Source organism: Coregonus lavaretus (genome assembly GCF_964263955.1).
Source record: "Coregonus lavaretus genome assembly, chromosome: 33".
NCBI lineage: Eukaryota > Metazoa > Chordata > Actinopteri > Salmoniformes > Salmonidae > Coregonus > Coregonus lavaretus.
Genome location: NC_140020.1, coordinates 17,214,985 through 17,234,178, shown reverse-complemented (window position 1 = coordinate 17,234,178; position 19,194 = coordinate 17,214,985). Strand labels below are relative to the sequence as shown.

At 41.4% G+C, this 19,194-nt stretch overlaps 1 protein-coding gene across 1 annotated transcript in view; it reads right to left on the bottom strand.

Annotated features, from left to right (window-relative positions):
* LOC311108163 (adhesion G-protein coupled receptor G6-like) overlaps nt 1-16,714 on the bottom strand; it is a gene marked incomplete at both ends in the record, with an annotated part of 58,786 nt that extends 42,072 nt beyond the window's left edge. Inside the window, 3 exons of the mRNA XM_084150785.1 lie at nt 139-486; nt 16,080-16,168; nt 16,710-16,714. Coding sequence (XP_084006911.1) covers nt 139-486; nt 16,080-16,168; nt 16,710-16,714 — 442 coding nt within the window. The remainder of the gene's footprint in view (nt 1-138; nt 487-16,079; nt 16,169-16,709) is intronic.
* Nucleotides 16,715-19,194: the final 2,480 nt, after the last annotated feature.

Genomic DNA, 19,194 nt, shown 5'->3' with positions numbered 1-19,194 from the left:
AAACACTAACATCTAAACTACCACGTTCAAAATAGAAAATAAAATGTCAAGTAAAAACATTAAAACTAAAACATAAGAAGAATCATAATAATAAACATAATAATATACCTGTAAAAACTTGCCCGCTTTAAAACATACCTTGCCTGTAACTGATACTGAATCCTTTCTTTTGGATGCTAAAATCTGAGTTAAATGACATCTCCATCACATTGCCGGTGGAGTTTAGCGTCAGTCCGTTGGCTGTCAAGCCACAAAATTTCACATCTTGGTTGCCGGTGTTGACAATGACGCGGTCGTAGATGCACCCCAGGGCCTCCTCGAGCTCAAAGTAGAGGAAGGTTATTTGCACAATGAATCCAGCCGGGGCCTGCAGAGTCCACTTGCAGGCCTGACTTTTGGGGTACTCTTGGGGGTAGCAGGGGGAGGTAAAGGTACCCTGGGAGTCCGTGAGCACCACAACGCAGTTGGAGTTACTACAGCTCGACACTGCTGAAGCAAAACATGGACATGTTGTCACTACTACACCCCAGCACCAGGGAGTACAGGAAGACACCAGGAGACACCAGGGGACACCAGGACAGGACAGGGGACAGGTAGGACAGGTAAGGCAGTGGAGGAGGAGTCAGGTCAGTAGTGCAACAGTGCAAGGCCAGTGCAAGGCCAAGGTCAGAGAGACTGTGTTAGTGGACCAATAGACAGAGTCAGACAACAGGGACCATCTCAAGTTTAGATTTAGAGGAGATTTAGATTAGGAGTAGCAAAGAGTCATGAGTCAGTCATTGGAAAAAGGCACTAATACTACTTATGCAGTTGAAAAATATATGTTGAGATTATAACATACCAGAGCTATGATTTAAAGGTCACCTAAAGACTATGCACAGAGAACATTTTTTATGGGCTGGAAAGAAACCTTCACTCAGAAAACAATTACTTCTGTTTATCCAGGCCAGGCTAATGTGTGAGCCAAAACCACAGCAAACATTGGAGTCAGGCAGAAACATTTGAGCAAAATCCCACTGCGGAGCAATGAAAATGTGTTAAGTGCCGTTCTTGATCGGCATCCAACACAAAGTACAAGACCGTCTATTCTATTTAGCATAAATAAACATTAAATGTGAATAGTAATGAGAGCGGTCTGCAGACATCTAAACATAAGCTCAACTCAAACAAGTACATACCTAGTGTAGCCAGAAAACACTCAAAGTCGGCATAATGACGGGATCCCTTTCAGAATTGTTCACAGTCAAGTAATACAGTCTTCTAGAACTGTACTACATTTACATTTACATTTGAGTCATTTAGCAGACACTCTTATCCAGAGCGACTTACAGTTAGTGAGTGCATAAATTTTTTCATACTGGCCCCCTGTGGGAATCGAACCCATAAACCTGCCGTTGCAAGCGCCATGCTCTACCAACTGAGCTACACGGGACAATGGATGGCTGATGCAGGGTCAGATAACAGCCTGGTCCTCCTGTGGCACTGTTATATCTCCCAACATATGCCCTCTTCTCAGCCGAGAGGGTCAAGAGGGCCTTAAAAACTAAATCCACTCACTCAAGCTGACCGAATTACAGCTTAGAGTGGCTGTTCCTTTTCCTGGTCCAAAAACACCTAATACTGTATGTGAGGCCCAGTCAAAGAACAAACTATTACTGCCAGCAACATGAGTCTCAAGCATTCTCATACATATTCAGGGCTCTAAAGTGCGACCAATTTGGTAGCATATGCAATTAAATACTTTGCTGTGCGACCAGGAGTTTTATTTTGGGAGCACCGTGCGACTTGGAAAAACATCTCCCAGATCATTATTGTTGTAATGATAAGGCTTCGCTGTACATTTGTTTCCTAGAGCCCTAAAGAAAAAAAAGAATGCAGATTCGATAGCGAAAACGGTTTGCTTCTAGCCCAACCAGGTCAAAAGATCTGACCCATATTACCGGCGCAACATTTTTATCTTCCTATAGCGGATAGCCAGGACTGGATTTTACTTTCATAAACCATTTCATGGGCCGTTCTAAAACTACTCACACGTCGTTAACCATTTGTTTACACCTTGTTCTGTCATGTTACCTCATTGGCTAGCTAGCTAACAACCTGGTAACTTTACAAGTATATCCAAACATTTGGGGGCACAGAAAGAAAGGAAAAGCGATATCTTCTTCAGGAGATCAATGACCATACCAATGAATGAATGACTGATCTCTTGCATGTCCTCATCACAAACCTGAAGTTTATAAAGAGACAGTGTACAATTTAAAGGTCAACTATCCAAATATCTAGTGGTGTAAAGTACTTAAGTAAAAATACTTGAAGTACTACTTAAGTAGTTTTTTTGGGTTCTGTACTTTACTATTTATATTTTTGACTACTTTTACTTTTACTTCACTACATTCCTAAAGAAAATTATGTACTTTTTACTCCATACATTTTCCCTGACACCCACAAGTACTCGTTATATTTTCCATGCTTAGCAGGACAGGAAAATGGTCCAATTCACACACTTATCAAGAGAACATTCCTGGTCATCCCTACTGCCTCTGATCTGGTGGACTCACTAAACACACATGCTTCGTTTGTAAATGATGCCTGAATGTTGGAGTGTGCCCCTGGCTATCTCTAAATTAGCTTAATATAAGGAATTTGAAATGATTTATACTTTTACTTTTGATACTTAAGTATATTTTAGCAATTACATTTAATTTTGATACTTAAGTATATTTAAAACCAAATACTTTTAGACTTCTACTTAAGTAGTATTTTACTGGGTGAATTTTCTATTACGGTATCTTTACTTTTACTCAAGTATGACAATTGGGTAATTTTTCCACCACTGCAAACATCCCACCTTTAGATATAATAAATCTATTGAAAGAGAGTGTCTGGAGTTACCTATGGGGAATGTCCTTTCTGACAAGCAACTCTCATACAACATTAACAGCACAGTCTTCTATTCAGGTTGCACTCAATAACATGCCACATCACCTGTCATCTAAATATGAAGCTAACTGCACACATTATCCACTTGTCTTTTTTTATCCATCAAAAATAAACAAATTATTCTAAGTAACAGCCACACTTCTATTCAAAAATAAACATAGATCAATACAATTATAGTACTCCAAGTGAAAGCTATTGTACTCTTATGGATGTGAGGGATTACCAAACAGTCCAATTAATGGCCTAGACATAATTGAGTGTGGCATACTGGTGCTGTGCACTGGTTTCATTAGGAGTGTCTGAGTGGAGGATGAAACGCAGAGCGAGCGACAGCCCCTCTCATTTGCCTCTATGATTTATCAGGGCCATAGCCCAGTCCAAAAAAGACACAGAACATTTCTACAGCCCAGGGCAACACATGGTCAAATATAAGATATGTGGTGTAATAAAGTGACTGGGTATCTTCTTTTAAGCAGTTAGAATCGCTAGTGATTTACCATCTATGTGCAAACAGAGAGAAATACGAGGGAGGACGTTGGGTGTTGTGATGTGATACAGATGTAGAATCTCAATCTGAGCCAGTCTCCTGCAGCATGAGGAAATGTGAATTATTATGTGGATTATAATTAATGGACATTTTAGAAAACGGTTGATACATTTTTCGTAAGGGAAAATCAAGTTTGAAATGTCAAAATGGAAATTACAAACTTTAGAAGCCTTTTTAAACCTCATATACACCACAAGTTTTAAATGTCCTGCATTGCTGGAAAGTTCTCCTGCAACAGGGTGATCAAATTAAGATCCTACATATGTATGGTTTTACAATGAGAAAAACTGAGACAAAAGGAACAGTGAGAGGCTCTGAGCAAACACTGGTGAGGAAGTAACACCAAGGCAAATTATGACCGTGATAACCATTGATAGGAGACATGTCAAAAGAGAATTAAGGTTACAATGGTGTGCACTTCTGAGCTCAGGAGTTGTGGTCGGGTTTGCAAAATGGTTCCTAGATTGATCTAAGGAGAAACAGCTGAGTTTTTAAGCATCATTGATGACAGAACGGTATTTTTTCATTACTTGCCATAACAAAAGTGTGATCATGTCACGGAATCAGCCGAGGCTGCTGCTCCTCCTTGCTCGGGCAGGCTTCGGCGTTCGTCGTCCCCGGAGTACTAGCTGCCACCGATCTATGTTTCGGTGTTTGACTTGTTTTGTCCTGATTGTGTACACCTGTCCCCCATTATGTTGTATGGTATTCCCTATTTAACCCTCTGTCGTTCATTGTGTGTTGTGTGTTATTGTATTCGTCATCGGCAGTGTTCGTGTGCGGGTTGTTTATTTCCTCCTTATGTGGAGATTGTTTTTCTACTCTCGTTACTTTCGAGTAAAGTACGTTTCCAGTAAGGTCTGTGTCAAATCGGAGGGCCTGTTGTCTGGACCTATGGCAGTCTCTATGGGGGTGTCACAGGGTTCAATTCTCGGGCCGACTCTATTCTCTGTGTATATCAATGATGTCGCTCTTGCTGCTGGTGACTCTCAGATCCACCTCTACGCAGACGACACCATTTTGTATACATCTGGCCCTTCATTGGACACTGTGTTAACAAACCTCCAAACGAGCTTCAATGCCATACAACACTCCTTCAGTAGCCTCCAACTGCTCTTAAACACTAGTAAAACTAAATGCATGCTCTTCAATCGAACGCTGCTGGCATCCGCCCACCCGACTAGAAACCACTCTCGACGGGTCTGACCTAGAGTATGTGGACAACTACAAATACCTAGGTGTCTGGTTAGACTGTAAACTCTCCTTCCAGACTCACATTAAGAATCTCCAATCCAAAGTTAAATCTAGAATCGGCTTCCTATTTCGCAACAAAGCCTCCTTCACTCATGCTGCCAAACATGCCCTCGTAAAACTGACTATCCTACCGATCCTTGACTTCGGCGATGTCATTTACAAAATAGCCTCCAACACTCTACTCAGCAAATTGGATGTAGTCTATCACAGTGCCATCCGTTTTGTCTCCAAAGCCCCATACACTACCCACCACTGTGACCTGTACGCTCTTGTTGGCTGGTCCTCACTACATGTTCGTCATCAAACCCACTGGCTCCAGGCCATCTATAAATCACTGCTAGGCAAATCCCCGCCTTATCTTAGCTCATTGGTCACCATATCAGCACCCACCCGTAGTCTGCGCTCCAGCAGGTATATCTCACTGGTCATTCCCAAAGCCAACACCTCCTTTGGCCGCCATTCCTTCCAGTTCTCTGCTGCCAATGATTGGAACGAATTGCAAAAATCTCTGAAGCTGGAGACTCTTATCTCCCTCACTAACTTTAAGCATCAGTTGTCAGAGCACCTTACCGATCACTGCACCTGTACACAGCCCATCTGAAATTAGCCCACCCAACTACCTCATCCCTATATTGTTATTTATTTTGCTCTTTTGCACCCCAGTATCTCTATTTGCACATAATCTCTTGCACATCTAGCATTCCAGTGTTAATACTAATTGTAATTATTTTGCACTATAGCCTATTTATTGCCTTACCTCCATAACTTGCTACATTTGCACACACTGTATATATATTTTCTGTTGTATTTTTTGACTTTATGTTTTTTTACCCCATATGTAACTCTGTGTTGTTGTTTTTATCGCACTGCTTTGCTTTATCTTGGCCAGGTCGCAGTTGTAAATGAGAACGTGTTCTCAACTGGCTTACCTGGTTAAATAAAGGTGAAATAAAATATTAAATAAATAAAATACCAGGGTCCCAGAACGCTAAGGCAGACGCCCTGTCCCGACTATATGACACAGAGGAGAGGTCCATTGAGCCCACTCCCATACTCCCAGAGTCTTGCTTAGTGGCACCGGTGGTGTGGGAGGTGGATGCGGAAATCGAGCGGGCGTTACGTTCCGACCCTACTCCTCCACAGTGTCCAGAGGGTCGGAGGTACGTGCCGCTCGAGGTTCGCGAACGTTTGATATACTGGGCTCACACGTCACCCTCCTCTGGTCATCCGGGTATTGGTCGGACAGTGCACTGCCTTAGTGCGAAGTACTGGTGGCCAACCTTAGCTAAGGACGTGAGGGTTTATGTTTCCTCCTGCTTGGTGTGCGCCCAGTGTAAGGCACCTAGACACCTGCCCAGGGGGAAGTTACAACCCCTACCCGTTCCACAACGGCCGTGGTCTCACCTATCGGTGGATTTTGTCACGGACCTTCCTCCCTCCCAGGGGAACACTACGATCTTGGTCGTTGTGGATCGGTTTTCTAAAGCCTGCCATCTCATTCCCCTGCCAGATCTCCCTACTGCCCTACAAACTGCTGAGGCCCTGTTTACACACGTCTTCCGGCACTATGGGGTGCCTGAGGATATAGTGTCTGATCGGGGTCCCCAGTTCACCTCTAGAGTCTGGAGGGCATTTATGGAACGTCTGGGGGTCTCGATTAGCCTTACCTCAGGTTTTCACCCCAAGAGTAATGGGCAGGTGGAGAGAGTTAACCAGGATGTGGGTAGGTTTCTGAGGTCATATTGCCAGGACCGGCAAGAGGAGTGGTCGGGATATATTCCCTGGGCAGAGATAGCCCAAAACTCCCTCCGCCATTCGTCCACTAACCTTACGCCTTTCCAGTGTGTGTTAGGTTATCAGCCGGTTCTGGCACCTTGGCATCAGAGCCAGACCGAAGCCCCTGCGGTGGACGAGTGGTTTCGGCGCTCGGAAGAAACATGGAACGCTGCGCATGTCCATCTGCAGCGGGCCATCAGGCGGCAAAAGGCGAGCGCCGATCGCCACCGCAGTGAGGCTCCGGTGTATGCACCGGGAGACCGGGTCTGGCTCTCGACCCGAAACCTGCCCCTTCGCCTGCCCTGCCGGAAGCTGGGTTGGCGGTTTGTGGGGCCCTTTAAAGTCCTGAGGAGATTGAACGAGGTATGTTATAGGTTACAACTGCCCATTAATTACCGCATTAACCCCTCGTTCCATGTGTCTCTCCTCAGGCCGTTGGTGGCTGGTCCACTCCAGGAGAGTGAGGTACGAGAGGCTCCTCCGCCCCCGTTGGACATCGAGGGGGCTCCGGCGTACTCAGTCCGTTCCATCTTGGATTTGAGGCGTCGGACGGGGGGCCTGCAGTATCTCGTGGAGTGGGAGGGGGTACGGTCCGGAGGAACGGTGCTGGGTCCCCAGGAGGGACATTCTAGATCCCTCCATGTTGAGGGACTTCCACCGGAGTCATCTGACTCGCCCTGCTCCGCGTCCTCCTGGCTGTCCCCGAGGCCGGGGTCGGCGCACGGCTGGAGCCGCGCGTCAAGGGGGGGGGGGGGGGTACTGTCACGGAATCAGCCGAGGCTGCTCCTCCTCCTTGCTCGGGCAGGCTTTGGCGTTCGTCGTCCCCGGAGTACTAGCTGCCACCGATCTATGTTTCGGTGTTTGACTTGTTTTGTCCTGATTGTGTACACCTGTCCCCCATTATGTTGTATTGTATTCCCTATTTAACCCTCTGTCGTTCATTGTGTGTTGTGTGTTATTGTATTCGTCATCGGCAGTGTTCGTGTGCGGGTTGTTTATTTCCTCCTTATGTGGAGATTGTTTTTCTACTCTCGTTACTTTCGAGTAAAGTACGTTTCCAGTAAGCTCTGTGTCCTGCGTTTGACTTCGCCTACCGCATTTCACCATCGCTATCTGACAGATCAGTGTCTGCAGGTAATTGTTCAGGGAACACCATTGTCATGACACGTTTTAATTCTTCATTATAATTTCTAAACCCTATGAAATTCCATGATCTCTTTCGTAAACCAAACAAAAACAAATCTGAATGTAAATGTCTGTCTTAAGTCCCACAAGCATTTAATCCAACAATTATCAATGATGTATCCTAGCAAATTTACTCTCAGAATGTAGGCATTGGTATTTGCTGTGGTTCCAATTGCACAAAGCAATTGGCCTTGTCAGTATCTAACTAGGTAAAAAAGTTGGTATCCCTACATTTCTATGTAATAGGAGACTGGCCAATGAGAATCATCCCACTTTAATAATACATTTGACATGCAGTATCAGTTTGATTTATTTCTGCATGTCATGCCAGCACTTGAATAAGATTAAAATACGACTGAATTAGAAAAGCAATGTGAGTAAATATGAAAATACTGATTTTGGACGGTCTTGGAACGAGCACAACTGCAAAGAATAAAGGTAATTTGTTTTATTACCCTTTGTTTCTAAATGTACCACTTAGCATGTTGGAAAGTCTGAATCTTTCCTGATTCTGCAACCAGTAGGGAGTTCTAACACAGTGGTTTGCCATAAAATTAATTACCTGGATCCACTCTGCTTTGAACATGTTTTTTTCCTTTTTCCATGTTATGAGAATAGACACTGAACATTCATTATAAGGAATTAACAGAGCTAATGCAAAACAGACACTCTGTGTTATTAAATCATGTTATTGAAAATGTGAACACATGTTGGAGAGAGTGACTGGATGTCCCGACAGTCCAGCTCTGTTTCACTTCCACAACATTGAGATACATTAGATAACAACAAGGGTGATGCCTCAGCATTTATACAACAGTTAAACAGAGGACTAAAGGAAACAAGCATACCAACATAACTGTGGTTGTGCTGCTGTGGTTACCATTTAGTGGAGTCAACTAGAATCCCTCCCAACAAAATGGTGGCAATTTCATATATTATATGGCAGGGTCCGGAGAAAAAACAACAGCATGAACAAACTCCCTTCATGGTCAGGATTTAAATGAACAAGTCATGGGATCAACGTTTGACAACTGGACTGGGTCTGTTTTGCAAAGGAGAGTGAAATCACTATTGGACGGAATCATGCTACTGGAATATCCTGCTGTTTTACAGACATGTGTGTGTGTGATGCTGTCAGCCACTGGTGTGGTGTGTGTGGTGCGCAAGAGGAAAAACAACATGCCAAATGATGTTTACTCAGTTTGAATGTCCCTGTTCACATCCCTCTGAGACACACTAAGCCCTGAACGCTGCCATGGGCCTGACCAGGCCCCTATGTACTGTACCACCCTGCACTCACATGGACACACACACCAATGGGTTTATATACTGTACAGTGAGCTCCAAAAGTATTAGGACAGTGACACATCTTTTGTTGTTTTGGCTCTGTACTCCAGCACTTTGTATTTGAAATGATACAATGACTGTGAGGTTAAAGTGCAGACTGACAGCTTTAATTTGAGGGTATTTTCATCCATATTGGGTTAAATTACAACACTTTTTGTACATAGTCCCCCCATTTTAGGGGACCAAAAGTATTGGGACAAATTCACTTATATGGTATTAAAGTAGTCAAAAGTTTAGAATTTGGTACCATATTCCAAGCACGTAATGATTACATCAAGCTTGTGAGCAATGTTCCCTCAACCTTTTTGGGGCACTGAGCAAATTTGAGGTCTTGTGAGCGGATACTTGAACGTTGTGAGAATTTTGTGCAACTTCCGGCACGCGTTTACAGTTAACACTGAGGCTGTACCCTTACAGTTTTAGACAGTAGCCAATAGGCTATTGTGGCTATAGAATAATGTAGGCCTACCAACAAAACCAATGGAGCAAATCCCATAAAATTTTCACATGGAAATAGTTTTATGATATAGCCTACAGTAGCCTATATGGGGTGTTCAATGAAGGCCTACATTGCATGAGACTTTTAAAAAAGTTTTTACATTATAAAGGGTTGACATTAATTAATGAGTTTTTACTTGGTCTGTAACACCATGGGCCAAATAGGTGACTGCATTGTATTATGTTGTATGATGCAAGAACCACTTTGCAAAATATAATTAATTATTATTACCATACAGAGAATTAGACAATGTAGGCTACCCCTCTGCCTATTGGCTTATTTGCATATTCAAGCCTATCTCACATTAAAACACTGCTCCTTTAATTAAGACATATGCTTTTTACCTGACTGGCTTTTCAAAGACAGCTTGAAATGTAGCCTACACATTTTGTGCTCTTGTAGGAAGCAGTAACTCCCCATTGCTGACCTATACTTATCTATAACTTGGCTAATAACTCGCTAACTAGCAAAGAATATCAACAAATGGGTACACACGCGACTCTGCTCTCTGATATGAACTGATCTGAAAACCGCATTCGCTCGTAGGCTACCCCCACAAATAGAATTCTACTCCGTTGCGCTCTGGCTCTGCCTTCAACAAAATCACAGACTCGATCTTGCAAAGATAGATTTGTTTTTGGTTTGTTGCATTGAAAAGGGGCTGATATAATGTTGACTCAATCACAGAAAAAACTATGATCTATATAGTGCAAACTAATTGGGTGAACTCAGTGAAGTTCAATCTCTTGCGTCTCTGCCCAGCCTAGCATTTCTTCTGCGCTGCAGTCCTGGAGGAGGTGCGTGGCCGCACACGCGTGCAGTTTAGCAGTTTAGCAGTTTAGAGGGTACATTGCTTGTGACTCTACAAACTTGTTGGATGCATTTGCTGTTTGTTTTGGTTGTGTTTCATTATTTTGTGCCCAATAGAAATGAATGATAAAAAATGTATTGTGTCATTTTGGAGTCACTTTTATTGTAAATAAGAATATAATATGTTTCTAAACACTTCTACATTCATGTGGATTCTACCATTTTTACAGATAGTCATGAATTAATCGTGAATAATCATACCCCCAAGACATGCTAACCTCTCACCATTACAATAACAGGGGAGTTTAGCATTTTTTGGGAGGGGTATGCTATTTATGCCTCTGTAACTTTCTCACTCATCATTATTCAAAATTCATTCAGGATTATCCATATTAGACCCACATCGAAGTATCTATTTTTAAGTTAATGCAGTTTAAGAAACAAGTCAATGCACATAATCACTGTAACTAATTTCTGGCAATTACATGTGAGAGTCTACATGTTGAATAACTAGCTTCAGCAACTAATGGAAAGTTATTTCATGTTAAATAAAAATACATATTTAGTTTTTACATTTTCAAAGCCTTTTCCATTCTGACTGGCAATGTGTTCAATTATTGTGGGTTACAAAAAGTGATTGTGTACAGTACAGTGTTGAAAAAGAGCAACATGTGTATACGTTTAACTGTCAAAGAGATGGAAAACTGTATATTTCTGTGATTAAAAGTATTGAAGGAGACATTAACATAAGAACACAAAACCCCATTGTTGCTGTATAAACCTCAAGACGCCGACTTGTAATGAAATTCTCACATTGTTGTTACTGTAGCATGACTGAAAATGTGAAGGGTGCCAGTGAAGAGAGTGCCTTAAAAACAGGGTTTGATCAGAAAGCTCCTTTGAAAGGCGGCATGGCAGGCTGCAGTGGGATGGTGCCAGGGGATGGAATGCCAGATACGAAGAGAGGAGACCATTTCAGATAGAGGACCTCTGAGAAGGTTTAATCCTCCAGATTACTCTACTGCTTTTAAGAGGCCCCCTCCTGGTCTCTTGGCAGCTCACCAGCTACCTGTCTCTCAGCAGGTATCTGTCACACCCGTTTTCATGAGAGGGCTAATTAAGTGCGTCATTCAGGTGATACCTTAGGAGGGGAGAGGAGGGAAGGCAAGGGAGGGGGGTTGATGACCATAATTAATTTAATTAATTTACATTTTTCAGTTTAATCGCATATGACCCCATCTTTTAACAGACAGGAGTTGTGTTTAGGGCTGTGGCGGTCATGACATTTTGTCAGCCGGTGATTGTCAAGCAAATAACTGCTGGACTCACGGTAATTGACTGTTAATTAACATAAACACATTTAGCATCTCCCGGCTTCCACGCATAGCCTACAATATACATTGAAAAAAGTATAATAAATGCATTTAATATACCCTACACCATCACAATAAATCCATTATTTATTTTAGACAGGTCTAAAGAAACATGATATGAAGAAAATGTAGTCTATTTCAGAAGAACAGATAAGCATACTCTGAGTTGCCCTGATCTGGCTATACCATATGGCTGTGGGCTACACTAGTTCATTTAGCAGACAAGATTTGCTTAGAATTCTGTGGAATTATTTTATAGCATGAAGAATACAATTGAACATAGCTGAATAAAATAGAAAGGATATTTTCTATAAACTATTTGAGGGAGTGCGCACATGCGGCTATTCTGTGTTGAGTGGTTAACAAAGAAACAGGTACTCCTATATGCTAAATTAAATTGTGATACAAATGTTGGGCTATATGTTTTGATTTTTAATACATTCTAAGGTTGCATGATGCGACTCTAAAAAGTTGCTCTGCTATGTATTTTTTTGCGCAGGCTGTACACTCTTCATCAGTCTCTCATTCACAATTTGACAAGCAATTGATAATGCCTCGAATTTCCCGGCTACATCCCCTTTGTGTGGCCGTAATGCCCCCGAACCAATCCATGCCTTTTGCGGCCAGTGGCCATTGTGCCCTTGGGCTGAATATAATAATTATAATTCCCTTCTCCCGGCTGCTTGCCGAAGCACCACTCACTCACATGGCTCTCCATCAAGTGATCGGGTCTTTTTCACAGGCTAAATGAAGACAGAAACATCTGGGACACAACTGCGCGCGTCCTTATCCAATTCCGAGGCGCAAATTGAAGATATTGGAATAACTGTCCACATTTACTTTTCGTCAGCCAACAAGATGAGTAGGCCTAACTAACAGCAAAAGCACTAGCCTATGTCAATCTACTATCCCCCAAGTAGACCTATTCTATTCTGTGCGAGAAATAAATATTCCAAACATAGTCTGGGACAGTTGTGAGATGCGATAGATCCCAAATTAATACAACCACTAGCATAAAAAAACCTGTTTTAAGCAATGAGCCTGACACAACAGTTTAGCTTATCCAACCACAAATGAACAGAACATCAAGCTTGCCCCCATCAATTATCATTCCACAAAATGTTATTGATGGGGGCAAGCTTGATGTTCTGTTCATTTGTGGTTGAAAGAAGCATCCTATCACAATAAAAACACAACAGAAATGGGAGTTATCTGCACTGTGGAGCCACATACCCAAGTGGATTTAATCAGAAGATGTTGACATATACAGTTGAAGTCGGAAGTTTACATACATTTGGTTGGAGTCATTAAAACACGTTTTTCAACCACTCCACCAATTTCTTGTTAACAAACTATAGATTTGGCAAGTCGGTTAGGACATCTACTTTGTGCATAACACAAGTAAGGTTTCCAACACTTGTTTACAGACAGATTATTTCACTTATAATTCACTGTATCACAACTCCAGTGGGTCAGAAGTTTACATACACTAAGTTGACTGTGTCTTTAAACAGCTTGGAAAATTCCAGAAAATGATGTCATGGCTTTAGAAGCTTCTGATAGGCTAATTGACATCATTTCAGTCAATTGGAGGTGTACCTGTGGATGTATTTCAAGGCCTACCTTCAAACTCAGTGCCTCTTTGCTTGACATCATGGCAAAATCAAAAGAAATCAGCCAAGACCTCAGAAAAGAAATTGTAGACCTCCACAAGTCTGGTTCATGCTTGGGAGCAATTTCCAAATGCCTGAAGGTACCACGTTCATCTGTACAAACAATAGTATGCAAGTATAAACACCATGGGACCACGCAGCCGTCATACCGCTCAGGAAGGAGACGCGTTCTGTTTCCTAGAGATGAACGTACTTTGGTGCGAAAAGTGCAAATCAATCCCAGGACAACAGCAAAGGACCTTGTGAAGATGCTGGAGGAAACAGGTACAAAAGTGTCTATATCCACAGTAAAACGAGTCCTATATCGACATAACCTGAAAGGCCGCTCACGAAGGAAGAAGCCACTGCTCCAAAACCGCCATAAAAAAGCCAGACTACGGTTTGCAACTGCACATGGGGACAAAGATCGTACTTTTTGAAGAAATGTCCATAGAACTGTTTGGCCATAATGACCATCGTTATGTTTGGAAGAAAAAGGGTGTAGCTTACAAGCCGAAGAACACCATCCCAACCGTGAAGCACGGGGGTGGCAGCATCATGCTGTGGGGGTGCTTTGCTGCAGGAGGGACTGGTGCACTTCACAAAATAGATGGCATCATGAGGAAGGAAAATTATGTGGATATATTGAAGCAACATCTCAAGACATCAGTCAGGAAGTTAAAGCTTGGTCGCAAATGGATCTTCCAAATGGACAATGACCCCAAGCATACTTCCAAAGTTGTGGCAAAATGGCTTAAGTACAACAAAGTCAAGGTATTGGAGTGGCCATCACAAAGCCCTGACCTCAATCCTATAGAACATTTGTGGGCAGAACTGAAAAAGCGTTTGCGAGCAAGGAGGCCTACAAACCTGACTCAGTTACACCAGCTCTGTCAGGAGGAATGGCCCAAAATTCACCCAACTTATTGTGGGAAGCTTGTGGAAGGCTACCCGAAACATTTGACCCAAGTTAAACAATTTAAAGGCAATGCTACCAAATACTAATTGAGTGTATGTAAACTTCTGACCCACTGAGAATGTGATGAAAGAAATTAAAGCTGAAATAAATAATTATCTCTACTATTATTCTGACATTTCACATTCTTAAAATAAAGTGGTGATCCTAACTGACCTCAGACAGGGAATGTTTACTAGGATTAAATGTCAGGAATTGTGAAAAACTGAGTTTAAATGTATTTGGCTAAGGTGTATGTAAACTTCCGACTTCAACTGTATCTGAGTCAAGAGGATTCCCCTTCTAATGTCCTGTACTGACACTGCTGCAATCTCAATCTTCTACTCAGTAATTCATAATCATACCTGCCCTCTTTCTTGTGATAAGAGGCTCTATTGTTAATTGTCAAAATGGGGCAGCATTTTATGAGAATCATGTTATGAGAGTGTGAGATTACTCTGTTGATTCTCTCTCTGGCACTAAACACACTTTAAAAATTGCCCTGTTTCCCAGCACTGCATCTCCTATGATCCAAGCCTTATCTGAACACCAGCCAGAACTATAAATGTTTCTGATTCAGGTCTGCCTGCCAATACCAACCAACACAGCCAGCAATGGCATGTCACAAACAGAAAAAAAGACTATGCTTTCTAAATAAACTAACATAACATACATCAGTTACATAACTGCATAAAATAGAACAGTCAGTCGGTCAGGCTTTCTACAACATGAAGTTAAGCATAGAACATGCACAAAACGTGCAATGTTATATCTCCTAGGTGAGAGAAGTGGTGTGAGCTTTATGAAGTATGAACTGGACCAGAGTAGAAGCCTTTTCCTGGCTTCAAGAGGGCTAGTTCATGTGGTAAACACATTAGCCCAGTACATATAACACATGCTGAGCCTAAAAACTCTCTTAGCAGAACGTCCAATGGCACCCTTGGGCAACATCATAAAAACTGACGTTTTTTGGTTCTGTGTGCTTGTTTAATGTGTTTGTCTTTTTGCTGTCAAAAATGGCACACAACGAAAAAAATAACTAAAGCAAAGTCCTTAAAAATTATTTGCTTTATGTACTTTGGGAAACATTCGTCCTGTTTCAGAGTCTGTTGGTGTAATGAAACACATATTTAAATCCCCTCTCGGGATTACCTGGTGGTGGTAAATTGAAAGTGGCTTTTCATCGCTGTTTAAGTGATTCTATCCAGTTCTGTATACTGACTGCATTTATCTATCACTGGTACTGCTACATATATTTCTCATGGATTGTAAACCATAATTTGTTCAGCTATCAAAACTGTCTTGTACTTTCATTACATCTACCATCAGTTATTACAAAATCACAGATTATAAAAAGGTAACACCAATATTTCTGACCAGAGAGTAGTTCTACTTGCCACAGATTGATCAAGTAGGCCTACTTTGATATCAAACTATTGTACTTAGGACAACAACCGCCTTCAGGTGTCCAATCATTCTGAATGTGCATATGTAAATCAATGAGTGCTAGTGTTAACTGAAACACAGACATGAGAAAGCAGAGGTTGCAACAAGCATAATCAATTAAATAGAAAGAAAGAGGTAGAATGAAAGGAGCACAATGTTGAGAGAAAGCAATGGCATACAGTATAACAATGAAACTTTCAATTCATATCCATTTGTCTTTTTTTATTTAATGATTCATACTATTCAAAACATAATAAAACACAATCGATGCCAATAGTTAAATCAGACTGTGTACCTTGTCTTTGCAGGGTCATCCACAGCAGGGCAACTGGCAGGACATTACGGAACTTCCATTGCCACCATCCTCCGCGGATGTAAGACTCCCTGTCAATCACAATTAAGATGGAGACATACTAGATTACGTCTTATAGTACAGTCTTACACATGCAGTACACACAAAGTACACAAATACAGCATATTTATTCATACTGATGTGTCTGCAATTTGGGTCTACTTTGAAAGTTTGAATGATGTATTTGTGGTATGGAAACATACTTTCTGCACAAAGAGGGACCACAGTGAAGCAAATGCAGTTTTGTTATATAATGATAAATCATTCTCCCATGTCAGTTGTAATGACTTCCAGAGTTAGAGAGCACCGGTGGTGAGTATCCGACAGACTACATCAGTGTGGTTCATACAATGACTTAAAAGAGATGCTCCTTGTTTGAATCTAACATAAAAATGTAAATTATAATGAAGGAAAATATACAAATTACCACGATTAGTCATGCCTCCATAATAACCAATGTGGTCTTTTTGATCTCTGGGAAAATACATACAACCCCCTCGCCTGTAGACTTTACAGTCCAAGAATATAATTTGATTAATGACATGACTAGGCTTGGATAAAAGCCTTGTCTACGACATTGTCAACATTGTCTGATATCCAATTCTGTCTGGGTGGAGTTCAGCATAGATACATGGAAGCCAGTCAGGATAAATTCCCTGTAATCTTATCTAACCTGTACTACGCAAGTGAATTGGAGAAATCACTTACAAAACAATCAAACAGTACAAATCTAAAAATAGGTTTACAGTAAGAATACGGAATGAAAAATTCTATGGGATGAGAATAGAGAAGAGAAAAATAGCAGCCAGAGTCAATCCACTCTTATCAACACATTTCTATAGCTGGGTCTCTGCATTCCAGATACATCTATGTGGGGTTAATACAGAGATAATACAAAATCAACCTCGTCAACATCTTGTCATTGGTTTCTAGGTGTAATTTTCCTCTGAATTCATACGTGATCATGACCCCATCTGAATCTGCTTCTCAATCAAAATAGTAATTTGTTCTAACGTTTCTGTATCACAAAATGTAATTGCGGTCTCCCAATCAACTCAAGGCCACACACATAAACAAGCCTCTTAGTCAGTAAATTACAGTATACTCCAAACCCAAGTCATTTCACAGAGCTATTAGCTAATCATATGGTTGTGCTGCTGTGGGCCCAAACTATATGGACTGGATGGAGAGTCTGCCAAGAGGCCCTATTCTCCTCCTCCATCTTAGAGAACAGAGGAGAGGGCCTCCTCTGTTCATTTCCACTACACTGAGGGGAACTGGACGGACAGCTTTTCCACTTCAGCAAACACTACCTTCATTAGCCAATAGCCACATCTGGTCTGGGCCTAATTGATACCAATTACTCTAGGTGTTGCCTGAGCCTGAGCCGTGAGTGGTGCTGGAGGAAGGTTAAAAATAACATTTCACAGCTTCCCAGTCTTTCTAATTTGCATTTTTTCAGAAGGTAGTAGGTATCACCCATTGTATGATTCCTCAAGAGAAACAATCACTGTACTCAAGGGATGGTAATTTCCTGACATTAATGTGAACCTGATGACTTGGAGCATCTTCGCAGCGACAGCGTCAGAGTATGGAAAAATATCAGACCCTCTCCTTCTCCTCTATGCAGACTTTTCAATAACATAATTCAATTCACTAAACTTCATCCATTGAATAATGATAGGCCTGCATGTCTGATCCCTGTTCTGTTTTGTTCAGTGTGTGCCCTCCAAAGTTCACAAACTTAGACAACTTCAACTTCAACTTCCTCGCAAGCACAAGAAGCACTGAGAGAAGTGATATGGCGCTATGAATAGGCCATACACAAAGGCCATGAACACTAGTCATATTTTATTCAGACAACAGCAGTATTTTAGCTCATCATGTTCATCATGGCTGTCAGGAAACAAAGATCAAGAGAGGTGCTCTCATCAAGAGAAACCTGAGTCCAGCTAACATTGTCCTCATGGAGATAAGGAAGGAAAACCTTATAGCCATTCAGAAAACAATACTCAGTAGTGAAGTACTGGCATGTTTGCGACTCCATGACCTTATAACTCACAATCTTATCTCAAAGTAATTATTCTTGCTAAACAGACTCAGTATAAATAGTATAAATACAGCAATGTATATTCTATTCACATTTCACACAAAAAAGCCACAGATAGGCTATACTTTCTCATACCTGTAAATTCATCCATTGTTTCTTGGACTATTCAAATAGATCACTATATGGTTATTGGAAATGATTGGAAATGATTGGACATGATTGTGTGTTCTACAGAGGATGGAAACCTCAAAAAGAAACGTTCAATTGATTTTTTATCATATTTTTTTTCAGACCAGATACAAACATACACATATGAACAACAACTTACAGACGCACACAAACAACGAATAGATCTCATCTGCCCAGACCCGCATGCTCACACCCCCTTCCCTAGTGCCTGCATTATTGTTTGCCACGTCCTTTATTGTACCAATTTGTTTTTCTCGTTCGCCCATGCTATTTCAATAATAAATCATTTGATTTTTCCATTGTGTTAATGATGGTGGATTGATTGATTTCCAGGTTTTTCGTATATGTTTTTTCAACATGCGTGATGAGAAGAGAATCGTCCAGCCCACTGGGTATGTCACAACACCCCCATATGCCTTGTCTTGAAATATCCAGACAGACGGATTAAAAGTACATTTCTAACAATTGTTTCTTTTAATTTGCTAGTAGCCTAAAGATTAGAGTAGACAGCAGTATTTCACAATCTAGAACATGTTTTGCATAAGGAAGTTATTTACAACTTTATACATCATTTATACCATTAGGGCTGAGAGAACAAACTCAATTAATCGCTCACTTATTACATAAATTCATAAATGTATGCAATATCTGACATGAGAAAAAATGTGGTCTTTGTTGAGTTGTTTCTCTCAAAATATGTTAATATGAACGCAAAACAAGCAGAGGTCAGTTCTCCGAGTCCCTTGGAGACCACATAAAGACTTTGATTCATCTGGTAGCTAGGGTGGATGGACTGTACTGTATATCCATCAAACCCAT